The sequence below is a fragment of the Ursus arctos genome, unplaced genomic scaffold (genome assembly GCF_023065955.2).
Source record: "Ursus arctos isolate Adak ecotype North America unplaced genomic scaffold, UrsArc2.0 scaffold_32, whole genome shotgun sequence".
In the NCBI taxonomy this organism is placed as follows: Eukaryota; Metazoa; Chordata; class Mammalia; order Carnivora; family Ursidae; genus Ursus; species Ursus arctos.
In genome coordinates, this window is record NW_026623008.1 from 8,471,250 (window position 1) to 8,483,656 (window position 12,407).

At 48.9% G+C, this 12,407-nt stretch overlaps 1 protein-coding gene across 3 annotated transcripts in view; it reads left to right on the top strand.

Moving 5' to 3' along the window:
- Positions 1-12,407, top strand: part of CLCN6 (chloride voltage-gated channel 6) — a 29,736-nt gene that overhangs the window by 5,161 nt on the left and 12,168 nt on the right. For all 3 annotated transcript variants that reach the window (XR_006411769.3, XM_057305170.1, XM_026519826.4), the window contains exons 3-13: positions 90-155; positions 504-569; positions 2,870-2,936; positions 5,949-6,055; positions 6,634-6,760; positions 7,395-7,462; positions 8,681-8,739; positions 9,561-9,693; positions 10,311-10,424; positions 10,738-10,904; positions 11,450-11,576. Coding sequence is in view for 2 of the 3 variants with exons in the window: in XM_057305170.1 (XP_057161153.1) it covers positions 90-155; positions 504-569; positions 2,870-2,936; positions 5,949-6,055; positions 6,634-6,760; positions 7,395-7,462; positions 8,681-8,739; positions 9,561-9,693; positions 10,311-10,424; positions 10,738-10,904; positions 11,450-11,576 (1,101 nt within the window). In the remaining variant the exon portion in view is untranslated. The remainder of the gene's footprint in view (positions 1-89; positions 156-503; positions 570-2,869; positions 2,937-5,948; positions 6,056-6,633; positions 6,761-7,394; positions 7,463-8,680; positions 8,740-9,560; positions 9,694-10,310; positions 10,425-10,737; positions 10,905-11,449; positions 11,577-12,407) is intronic.

Here is a 12,407-nt window from a genome sequence, read left to right on the forward strand (position 1 = left end):
GTAGCAGGAACCGGAAGCTTTATCCCTTTCCACGTTTCGGTACTTGTTCCTATATGATTGTGACCTTTTTACTCACGTTTCTCTTTCAGAGTTTGGATTATGATCGCTGTATCAATGACCCTTACCTGGAAGTTTTGGAGACCATGGACAATAAGGTGAGTCCCTTATTGACCTCTTGGCACTGAATCGATCTTACAGCGGCTTCTTTTTCCCATCGAAATGCTCCTGTAGATAGCCTTACCCCCTGGCTTTTACCCCTTTCGGGAGATATCAGCGTATATTCCACCGCAGAGTTTGGCTGCGGTGCACCGCTGCCGGTGCACCTGGCCCAGGCTCTTAGAGCTCATCCTTCTGGCATCCTAAAGCACCTGCCATACTAGACACCACTACCATGCTTGCTGTCTCTGTGGAATTTAGCCTAAAACTGGCTGGCCCAGATGTGCTCCTTCCCTGCTGCCAACAAGACCATATAACAAACTGAGTCTCTTTCCCTGTGTGAACAGAAGGGTCGCAGGTACGAGGCGGTGAAGTGGATGGTGGTGTTTGCCATTGGAGTCTGCACTGGGCTGGTGAGCAGGCGGGGCGTGGGGCACGGGGGGGTGCGGTGGGGGCATCGGGGGGTCAGAGGGCAAGTGATTTGTTTGCCATGCTAACAGAGACTGCCTTTTCTTTTTCCTTTCTTTTTTTCCCCCAAATAATAATCCTGACACTGTTTTTCACACCTTCTTGCTTTCTCTTGATGAAATGAACCCTATAACACTGTACTCTTTAAAGCACTCAAAGCCTTGGTCAGAACCGAGCTCTTATGATACGGTATGGTCCTGTCAGGTGGACAGCATAGTTGGGGGAGCACTTCATGGAAATTTGAGGTCACTCTGTAGGGAAAAAGCAAAATAGTGCAACAAAACCAACCAATTACAGCCTTTCCTTCAGTTTGGCATGCCGGTAAGCAGGACGCCATCAATCTCAGTGAATTTACTGTGCTGTCTCGGGCTTCTTTCCGGCGTACTGCTTGTGTTGTCTAGAAGGTAGGGTCGGTGGCTGTGGATAGAGGAATATGCCTGAACGCACGGCGTTCTGGGGTCAGCTGCTCACAGACGAATCACAGGCAAGGAAAGATTATGAAACCCTGCCAAATTGTGTGGTAGCACAAGGCCTGGAATCCTAACTGCTGACCTAACCACACTTACAGCTGGGGAAGAGAAACTGGAAAAGTCAGCAGACGGTCAAAATGATACATGTCACATCTGATTTTCTGTCATTACAGTGTTCAAATAGGCTGTCTTCGTCCGTTTGGGCTACTGTAATAAAAATATCATACACTTGCCAGTTGCTTAAACAACAGATGTTTATTTTTCCCAGTCTCGGAAGCCAGAAACTCAAGATCAAGGTGCCAGCAGATTTGTGTCTGGTGAGGGCCTGCTTCCTGGCTCCTGGCTGTGTCCTCACAGGGCAGAAGGGGGCAAGAGCTCTCAGGGGGTCTTTCATAAAGCCAATGATCTTACTCGTAAGGGCTCCACGCTCAGGACTTAATCACCTCCCAAAAGGCCCCACCTCCTAATGCCATTCTAACCTAGGGGTTAGAATCTCAACAGATGAATTTCGGGGGGGGGGTACGCAAACCTTCAGCGTGTAATAGGTTATATATATTTCTAAGCAGTGGCCCGTTTCTCTCACTGGAACGGATTACGGGTCTCGTTCTTGACCCTGCATGATATACCCATGAAATGTAAGCACGCATTTAGTATAATCTAGCCACAAAGGCTGACCAGTTTTTATTTTCCTGGCATTTGTCAAATGTTTACTGTAGTAAATTCAGAGGTCAAGGAACATTTTACTAGTTAAGACAAATGGCATTCAGAAGGCCTCTTTGGTAACGTTCTCGGGTGGGGGGATCTTGGGTTGATTTTACTGTTCTATTGCAGTTTCAGAGTGTCTGTTTTGCTATGTATGTTTCTGGTTGCAAATTTCCCTGTAGTAACCATAAGCGTGAGCCATTTACTTGTTAGTGTTTCTGCTGCTTTCCTATCACACTCCTTTGAACTGCCATTTATCAATGCTAGCAACTTCACCAGTCCCCTCATGCTGCTGGAAGGCAGACTTGCCTTTTTAACTTAGCAACCAGCTCCTCTTGCAACTGGCTCTCTTATCCTTCCATCTGTCACAACCTATTGCTTCAGTGTTTAAAAGCCTCGGGGCATTGGCTTGAGGGACGGCCAGAGTTAAAGGCCTGAAGCCTTTGATCCTGAATCCACCAAATCACAAGGCTTCCCAGCTCTCCGTGAAGCCCAGAGCAAAGACTTGGGGCTTAAAGTGGACTGGTGGAATATGAGTGGTTTTCTCTTACTTACCAGGGTAACCATTGGCTGCAAATCAAAACTGTAATATAAAGTATAAATAGTAATAACAAACATGTAAAAGCCATATACATCTGAGTAAATGTTTTTCAAAGTAATATCTTCAGCTATGTGCTTATTCAGCTAAGTAACACTGAAGATATTATCGGAGTTCTTCTGAAACTGTCTCCAGAAAATGCCAAGCAGCCCCTCACACGATTCCGGGTGATTTCTCTAGTCACCAGACAGTCTTCCTTGGTTTCACATCTTTAGCCTTTCCCTTTGTTTTACGCTCCTTCTCTCAGCTTAGCTGTGCCCCCTTCCTTTGTCCTCTGGAGGGGTGGTGGGGCCAGGCTGGCAGGGAATCTCCTGGTGTGTCAGAGTGACTAGCAGGAAACCCTTTCACTTGTTGCCTCTTGGTGACGTGGGTGCATATGCCAACCGAGAAAGGCCGGGGGGGCTCACAGCTTTTGAGCGAAGTGCCTGGGCCACAGTGGGGAAAAGCTGTGTGACGCTTTGCTTGCTCTTCACAGGTGGGTCTCTTTGTGGACTTCTTCGTACGCCTCTTCACCCAGCTCAAGTTTGGAGTGGTACAGACGTGTATCCTTTTCGTGGTTCTTGGTGTTCCCAGATGTCAGCAGTTTCTGACCCTGCTTTCTTGTCTGGAGAATAGGAGACATGATCTAGTGAAGAGCTATTTATTAACCACTTGGCTTAAGTTTTTAATTATCATTGCAGGATATAACAGGAAGAGTTTAAGAGAGAGAGACTTGTATTCAGGTTGATAAGACACAGATACCACAAAGATGCCTCTTCTTTCCACTCAGCTATAAATTCATTATAGTTCTAATCAAAACTCCAGTAGAGTTTTTCGTGGAACCGGAAAATTCTCTTCCTAAATTTGTTGGGAAGAGTAAAGGGCCAAAAGTAGTTGAGACAGTTTTGAAGAAGCATGGCACTTGCCCTACTCAATGTCATAATTGAAGATATAGCCATTGAAACCATGTCATACTGGTACAGGAATTCCCATTTAGGCCAGTGGAAGATAACAGAGGAGCAAAAATTGGCCTGTACATACAGAGAAGTAGGGTGAATGACAGAATTAATGATAAAAGTCAGTGAGGAAGAGATGGACATAATAAAAGATGCTGGGACATTGGTTATCCATCTGGAAAAATATAGATTTCTATTTTGTACTATAAATTAATTCATAATGGATTGGAGATGTAAATAGGCAAAACAAAACTCTAAGAGACTATGTGATGTCAGGAGTAGGGAATAGTTTCTTAAAACTCCAGGAGGCACAAAGTGAAAGGGAATAAATAGATCAAAAAACTTGACCATGTCAAAGTACGTTTATTTTTCATACAAACAAACAACAAAAAGAACCCCTAAACCACAACAGTAAAACACCACAGAGAAATGGAAAACAAGTCCACAGCCCGGGAGAGGTTACTCACTGTGCATTTAAGAGACAGATAATTAGTATCTAGAACACTGGAAGAACTGCAGCTGAGTAAGAAAAAAGCCCAGACAGCCCAATCAAGAAACGAGCAGAGGATGTGAACAGGCAATTCTCAGAAGAGGAAAACGGAATGGTCAATAAACCATTAGAAAAAGGGGCCCCTCTCACCACTAACCAAGGAGATGCAAATTAGATAGATAGCAAGGTACGCCTCCCCTGATCCCAAGTCCCTTTCTCATGCAGGCCTTGGACATGTACAAAGATGTTCATACAGCTTTGCGATTGCAAAAAGGTGAAATCACACCAAATAGGAGAATGGAAAAATTGTAATGTGTTCATACAGTATAATTTTGTGCAGAAGTTACAATGAATGGACCAGAGCTGTGTATATCAGCATGGTTAATTCTCAGAAACTTGAAGGAGAAAAAAGGGAAGTGTAGAATATGCATAAAGTACAATCCCATTATTTTAGTTTTAGAAACACATACAACAAATGGCTACGTCAAAAATACACAGGGAATGGGGCGCCCAGCTGGCTCAGTTGGTAGAGCGTACAACTCTTGATCTCGGGGTTCTGGTTTCAAGCCCCACATTGGGTATAGAGATTACATAAAAATCTTAAAAAAAAAAAAAAAAAATCCAAAAAAAAATACAGTAATTTCAGGTTAGTGGTTTTTCCAGGGGAGAGAGAGACTAACATTTTAATTTTTAAAAGCGGGAGCAAATATGGCATAATGTCAAATTTATTAAAGCAAGGGATTGGGGTGAGGGAGGGGGTTTGTTACTTAAAAATGTTTGAAGTTTGATTTGAAATGTAGGGGTCCAGGAGCAAATGGTCAGAAAGGATTCCTGAGACATTTTCAGTGCAAAAAATGGGGTTTTATTAAAGCACAGGGGCAGGGCCCATGGGCAAAAGAGCTGTACCGGGATTGTGAGGAGTGGCTGAGGATATACTTTTAAATTGGGAGGGGTTAGGGATAGCGTTAAGGAATTTGGAAAGTAAGGTTCACAGGACCTTGAGGGTCTAGCTGCTGTTAAGAGAAGGTTATTTAGGGGCGCCTGGGTGGCACAGCGGCTAGGCGCCTGCCTTCGGCTCAGGGCGTGATCCCGGCGTTCTGGGATCGAGCCCCATGTCAGGCTCCTCCGCTGTGAGCCTGCTTCTTCCTCTCCCACTCCCCCTGCTTGTGTTCCCTCTCTCGCTGGCTGTCTCTGTCTCTGTCAAATAAATAAATAAAATCTTTAAAAAAAAAAAAAAAGGTTATTTAGTACTGTCTAGTAAAACCTTAGTCTTGAGAACCTTCAGTGGATATCAGTGGGCCATATGCTTGGAGGATGATTGCTAACCTGTATCTTTTGGTGGGAGGGTAGAGATAGAGGAAGTTTCCAAGGGGATTTTCATATGTTAAAGAGGACTTAGAGGATCCTAGAGGTGCGGCTATGTCAAGCTAAGGTTGCTTTTCGCCTCTAGCAAAGCATCAACATTGAGGCAGTTGAGCTGCTTGAGGAAGGCCACTCAATACATTGACAAGTATTTGTCAATGAGCTGCAAGTTGTAAGGATATTTAATTTTTTCTACGTTTCTTTTGCCTCTGTTCTCCACATCCGTATTTCATAATTTAAAAATAATTCCTAGGCACCTGGCTGGCTCAGCCTGTGGAGCATACAACTCTTGATCTCGGGGTTGTGAGTTTGAGCCCCACATTGGGTGTGTAGAGATTATTTAAAAATTTAAAAATATTTAAAAAAAATAAATCTTTTAAGTGGTTCCTTATATAGAAGACCTCTCAGACAGGTTTTTGGGTTATTTTTTTAAGATTTATGTGAGAGGGTGGGGGAGGGAGGCCCGGGGGAGGGAGAGAGACTCAAGCAGACTCCCCGCTGACCATGGAGGTGATGTGGGTCTCGATCTCACAACCCTGAGATCATGACCTGAGCCGAAATCAAGAGTCATGACTGACGCTCAACTGACTGAGCCACCCAGGCACCTATCAGACAGGTTTTTTCTTAAATTTACGTAGGGAGTGTAGGAAGATGTACGGTAAGCAGCCAACATGTTTTAGAAGAAGAGACGCTGCACCGTTTCCTACCGGTGATGGTAGGAATGCCCCCCACTGGCGAGCACGTTTTCCTTAACCCCGGTTCTGTAGCGGTGGAGGAGTGCAGCCAGAAAGGCTGCCTTGCCCTGTCCCTCCTTGAGCTCTTGGGTTTCAACTTGACCTTTGTCTTCTTGGCAAGCATTCTTGTGCTGATCGAGGTGAGGTGGTGTGGGTGTTGCCTTTTGGCTGATGAGGTTTGGATTTCCCCATCTGCACTTCTGGAATGTCTGGAAACGGAATTAGACTTGGGATATAGATTCCTGCAGAAAGCAGCCTCTCCCACACTTAGAGCTGTTTCTGAAAGTAAAGGTTTCTGCCTCTGGTGAGATGACGGAGGAAAAGTCCAGATGAGGAGGGTGGTTCTCAACCTCGGCAGCACATTAGAATCACCTAGGCAACTTTAAAGAGGACTTTATAATTTTAAAATACTTTAAAACTGACTTAAAAATGGCTGCCACCCAGCTCGAGGGAATGAGATCAGAGTCTCCGGAAGTGGAGCGCCCGCATTGGTAGATGCGTGGCCCCCGGGTGACCCCAAATCACCAGGACTTGATAGGAACGCGGCTGAGTCAGAAACGCAGGGTGGGGCCCAGCATCTGTCTTCATAGGCCCACCAGGTGATGCTGACACTGTTAAGGAGGAAGGCCCGCAACCCCCCTCGTCAGCGGGGTTGTGGCGCGTAAGCCACAGAGTCGGTGGATTTCGGGTTCACGGGCATCCTTCTCTCCCCCGGCAGCCAGTGGCAGCAGGTTCCGGGATACCCGAAATCAAATGCTATCTGAATGGTGTGAAGGTGCCCGGAATTGTCCGTCTCCGGACGCTGCTCTGCAAAGTCTTCGGAGTGCTGTTCAGTGTGGCTGGAGGTGAGGGGGGTCTTTCTGACTTTTAGCCTTCCAGGTATTCCAAGGGGTGAAGGTGACAAGAAGCACTGCATATGTAAATTAAGTAGATTTGGATTTGAAGGGCCTGCCCTCAAACAGATCTCTGCAGTGTTTGTTGATGGGTTATTTTTTAAACGTAGATACTGAGTTACCCATCAGAGATACAGGACTAGCACACATTTAGTTTTGAAGTGGAATGATCGTTTAGTTTGTGGAGTTGGTTTTCAGCAAAGTCAGCAAGCTTTTTGTGTAAACAGCCAGACTGTGAAAATTTTAGGCCTGATGGGTCAAGAGGCAAAATGGGAGATAACGATGTAGGTACTTAAACATATATGACCACTTGAAATACATCCATGTGGGATCGTAAAAACCATTCTTAGTTCTCGGGCTATAGAAACAGGCATCGAGCCTGTCTTGGCCCACAGGCCATAGTTTTCTGACTGGTCATATTAAGGTGTATTTTTTCTGATGTGATGAGAATTGGACTCTGTTTCTTACAAAGTCATGTAATCATCTCTGCTGTACAGTTGTCGAAAGGTCTACCTAGCAAAGGTCTTCTAAGCAAGAGAGCTTTCTGTGCTGACTGATGGTCTCCCCCTTTTCCACCTGCTCCCAGGGCTCTTTGTGGGGAAGGAAGGCCCCATGATCCACAGTGGAGCAGTGGTGGGAGCCGGCCTCCCCCAGGTAAGAGCTGATGGGCTGGGAGGATACGTCCCTCAGAGTGGGCCCTTGGTCGAGGCCGTGTCCATGGTTGAGCTTGTAACACATCCATTGGGAGCACCTAACATGGCCTTGGAAGCTGATGGCCATTTGGGTTGATGTGAAACTGTTCCGTCACTCAGCAGAGAGGGTAACTGGCACCCCCAGGTTTTAACAAGGCCCTTCTGAGTACTCGGAGCAGCGATGGGACATAGAGAAAGTCTGTTCAAATGAAGTCCCCTGGTGCTCCCACAGCCAGTGCTGAGCTCTTGCCCATCAGGCCGTCGATAGATCACTTCCTCGTGGCCACACCCCACGGGGCTGGAAGCACCGACCAAGGCGGTTCCGGGCCCAGGTCCGTGGCAAGGCCATTTGCAGGAGCGCAGGAGTACTCGCTGCTGCTGTTTGCCGATGTGCTCTCTGCGCCAGACTCTGTGTCCCAGCTTCGTTCGTCTTTAAAGCCACCTCACGGGTTTGGCTGTCCTCGTCCTCCCCGTCCTCAGTTGAGGAAGCCGAGGCTTAGAACTGTCCCAGGACACCAGAGGCCCCCTTCTAAAAGGTTTCCCAGACTCCCTGGCTGCAAGTTCGAGACGTCTCTTTGAACCGCCCCTTGTGGACGGCTAGCTCGGTTAGCTCTCGTGCGCTGAGGGGAGCAAGTCACTGTGGCTGCGGGTTGTCGGTGCAAAGGAGAGAAGACTCTTTCCTCCAGAGCCCATCCGTTGGTCCCTCTCTTGTTACTGTGTCCCCTCCTTCACATCAGGCACCTGGCCTCCCGGAAGTGAGCCGAGAGGAAGAAGGAGGCCAGGCGAGGCCGTGGCAGCAGCGTGAGAACTTGCTGCGCTCACTGGAAGCTGGCCGTTGGGGCCCCTTCTGTCCCGACATGCCCTGAGCAGAGCCCACTCCATCTTCTGTGGCAGCTTTCAGTTCCTCCCTCCACCCGCGGTTTCCCTTTTCTCTGTCTGACTTGTTGATATGTACCAAACGTGATTTCCAAAGATCCTAGAAATCTGAGGGGCAGGAATAGAAGTTCCTTCCAGAAGTAACATCTTTTTTTCCCTCACGTTGCAGTTTTGGCCTCTTCCTTCTTGCAACACATCTGCCTGGATGTGCTCAGGCAAAGGGGACTTTCTGGTGCCCGGGGTTCCTACAGCTCTGGCCCCTGTGGGGCCGCCCCTCCCCTCACTGTGTTTTCTCTTCCTCTAGTTTCAGAGCATCTCCTTACGGAAGATCCAGTTTAACTTCCCCTATTTCCGAAGTGACAGGTACGGAAACCGAACCCAGTTCATTGTTCATTTGCTGACACTCAGACCCCACTCCCGTCACCGTAGCTGGCTCGTGGGCTGCCCTGCTGGGCAGGCTTCGTGCGGAACCCAACTGTCAGAATGGCGGGGGGTTGGAATGCTTCTGAAAATAAGCATGAAGGCCAGGCTGGCATCATGGCTTCTATTTTGTCATGACATAAGGCATAGAACCATCTCAGGCAATGAAGAAGATGGTCCGGTATTGAAAACGACCAGGGAAGTCCACAAGCGTATGATCAAGAATGTGTTTTATATTCCAAAGTGATGTACTTGGTCCGCCACCTTTCTGGGTTGGAAGGTGCTCTTCTGGGTCCTTTTTCGCCCTGTGGGATTCATGTGGGTGACTGACGTGCACACCCCGCTTGCTCGGCCTTCGGAATCGGGGGCCCAGGTTCAGAGTCGTCTACCTTGTCCTGTTGGGATTCCTGCGGGTCACAGTTACCCGCTCCTGGCACTTTCACTGCTGCCGTGGCTTCTGGGAGAAAGATCTGGTGAGAGTGCGGCTCAGCAGTGACTGACGAAGTCTGTGCTCTGCCTGCTGAGCTGGTGGCTGAGAGCCCACGTTCAGAGCAGACTGATGTCAGGGAGCCCCTCCGACTACCGAGAGTGTTTGGCCCTTCGGGAAACTGTCTGTGCTGGGGAGTCTTACCAGACACCTGCCCGTCGTAAGCCCTGACTGTTCGTGGGTCACAAGTACGATGTTGGTGGACAAGGAAGTGAACAACTGCCTTTTGGGGCCTGAGGATTGTTTTTTAAGTAAGTCACCTCTGTTCTCCCCTCAGAGACAAGCGGGACTTTGTATCAGCAGGGGCGGCTGCCGGAGTTGCTGCAGCTTTCGGGGCCCCCATCGGGGGTACCCTGTTCAGTCTGGAAGAGGGCTCGTCCTTCTGGAACCAGGGGCTCACGTGGAAAGTGGTAAGGAGGACTTTTAATGAAAGCGACTCCTACACTTAGCCACCCCCTCGCCCCCAAACTAAACTGGACATCTCTGACTCGGTACGGTCACCTGTCATTTGATGAGACCGAGAGGATTGACTTTCTCAGAAATTCCTTTGCTCTAGACCTGTAACCTCCAAACGGTTGACTTTTCTGTACTTTTCATATCAAGGCCCCCCATCTGCACATCAAACCGCCATTGTCCTCTCCTGAACCATCTGGCCTGAAAACAGGAGACCGGCTGGAGTCAGAGGCAGGCAGTGGCAGAGGCTGGACTTGAACCCGACCTGGCCGCCTCTCTAGACTAGCGTGTTCCTCCTCTTGTGGTTACTGTTCCTTTTTGGGCACACGGACTAGTCCACAAGAGGCTCTGAGTAAAGAGGCTCTCGCAGTAGGCCGTTGAATGCAGACTTCTCACAGCCCGACTGACAGTTTTCGCACCTGCGGAGTGCTCGGTGCAGTGGTTACCAGGGCTCTGTGTCCAGACCTGGAGGTGCGGGTTTCTGCAGGAGGCCGTGGGTTTTCTGAGGCCGCTCCTGGGAGAAGGTAGGACTTGTGACCCCTGAGTGCTCTCATCTTTGTCCCCTGTCTCCTAGCTCTTCTGTTCCATGTCTGCCACCTTCACCCTCAACTTCTTTCGTTCTGGGATTCAGTTTGGAAGTTGGGGTTCCTTCCAGCTGCCCGGATTGCTGAACTTTGGCGAGTTTAAGGTATGTTTCGTCCTTTCTTCCACAGGTTTTTTGGGGTCTTGGGGGTTTGTTTTTTACTTGACCCATGAAAATTGTTTTTAAGTACCAGAGAGCAGTGGTCAGAAGGGTAGGCAGAGCTTCTAGTGGGGTCTCTCTGGCCCGTGAGTGTCCTGTGCGTGCTCAGTGCTCCGTGTGGGCAGGCTTCCGGCTCTGCATTGGCTCTTGTAGATGGAAAGCAGACTTGCCTCTTATTTCTGTCTTCTCTGCTTCTGGCCCTTCCTGTTCTCATGGGCACTCTGGTTTTTCTCTCTCCCTCCCTTGCCCCTTCTCTCAGTGCTCTGACTCTGATAAAAAATGTCATCTCTGGACAGCTATGGATTTGGGTTTCTTCGTCGTGATGGGGGTCATTGGGGGCCTCCTGGGAGCCACGTTCAACTGTCTGAACAAGAGGCTTGCAAAGTACCGCATGCGAAACGTGCACCCGAAACCTAAGCTCGTCAGGTACCGGCTCGCCTCCCCCAGCCTGCCGTGGCTCCCTGAGCTTCGTGTGGACCAGGCCGTCTCTCCCGAGGAAGGCGCTTGTGGGAACGGACTCTACTTCCCACGCCGGCTTTGATTTCCTGTCTAAGACTAAAAACGGAGACAGGGTCGTAGATCTCTATTTGTCAGACGGGCCGAAAGGCTGAGTCTGAGCTTAATTGACATCCGAGGTGCTGGTCGCCTCCCAGCCATGAGGACACATGACAAAGTCAGAAGGGTCGATGAGACTCTCTGCCCGGGACCTAAAATGCAAGGCCATTTTGTTCCTCAGAGAGAGGTGCTGTGGATGTAGCAGCCCACGTTCCTGGCTCCCCACGGTTGACGTACAAATTGCTAGAATGGAGCAAAGTCGCTGACAAAGTCTGCACGTGTCCTGCCTGACTCGGGGCTGCTGTGCATGCTCTTTGGGGAGATGAGGGTTGGAGGGAGAGAGGGTTGTGTTGTTTAGTGTCTGAGGCCGGGGTGTCTTTTTTAGCTTGTCGTAACCTCCATGCTTTGCTTCCTAGAGTCTTAGAGAGCCTCCTGGTGTCTGTGGTAACCACCGTGGTGGTGTTTATGGCCTCGATGGTGTTGGGAGAATGCCGACAGATGTCTGCTTCGAGTCAAATCGGTAATGACTCATTCCAGCTCCAGGTAACCCCTGTGCACCTGCTGCCTTTGTCCTATCCCCACAGAGAGGAAGAATCCAGAACTGTGTGACTTGTCTCTGCTTAGGGCTAGTAGATGTTGTGTTCGTTGCTCTACACCTGTGTCCGATTGCTAAGAGAGAGAGGAATCTGTAGGAGCCTTTTCACTGAAGAGAGTGTGTGCATGCTCTTTTTCACTTTTATGAAGAGTCATGGCCATCATAGAGGGGAGCTCCTCTCTCTCTCTCTCTGTTGAACAAAATTCACTGGAGACAAGCTCAGGAAGCTTCTGGCATCTCCTGGTTCTTACTGGGTTTAGGCCATTTACTACCTTATGTTCTTGTTCCATTTCTCCTTCTCTCTTCTTAGGAAGATGTAGTATTTTCTAGAACCTTTCCCTGAAAGAGCAGGGGCAGTGAGGGAGGCATTGGAGCTTACTCTGCCCTGCAGTTTTTTGGTCCAAGCAGTTTTTGGTCCAAGCCGGTGGGTCTGAGAGCCGCATGTGGTCAGCCAGATGCATGGTTCTGGCCTCTGGGGTAGAGGCCCGGGGTGTTCCCTAAGTACCCAGTCTTCTTGTTACCCCTGAGTAGCCGCTCACATCCCTCAGGGCCTTGTTGGGGGCTTTGTCTTGGATGGCTGCCCCTTTGGCGTCCCCAGGAACGTCCACGAACAGCAGTGTGTAGATCAGGGCTGGGCGAACTGCGGCCCGTGGGCCAGGTCTGACCTTTGGCATCTGCTTGTTTCTGTGTAGCCCCAAGCTAAGAATGGTGTTCACCTTTGTAAGAGTGTTTAAGAAAAAAAGGAAGAACGTGCAACAGAGACTCTACGTGGCCTACAA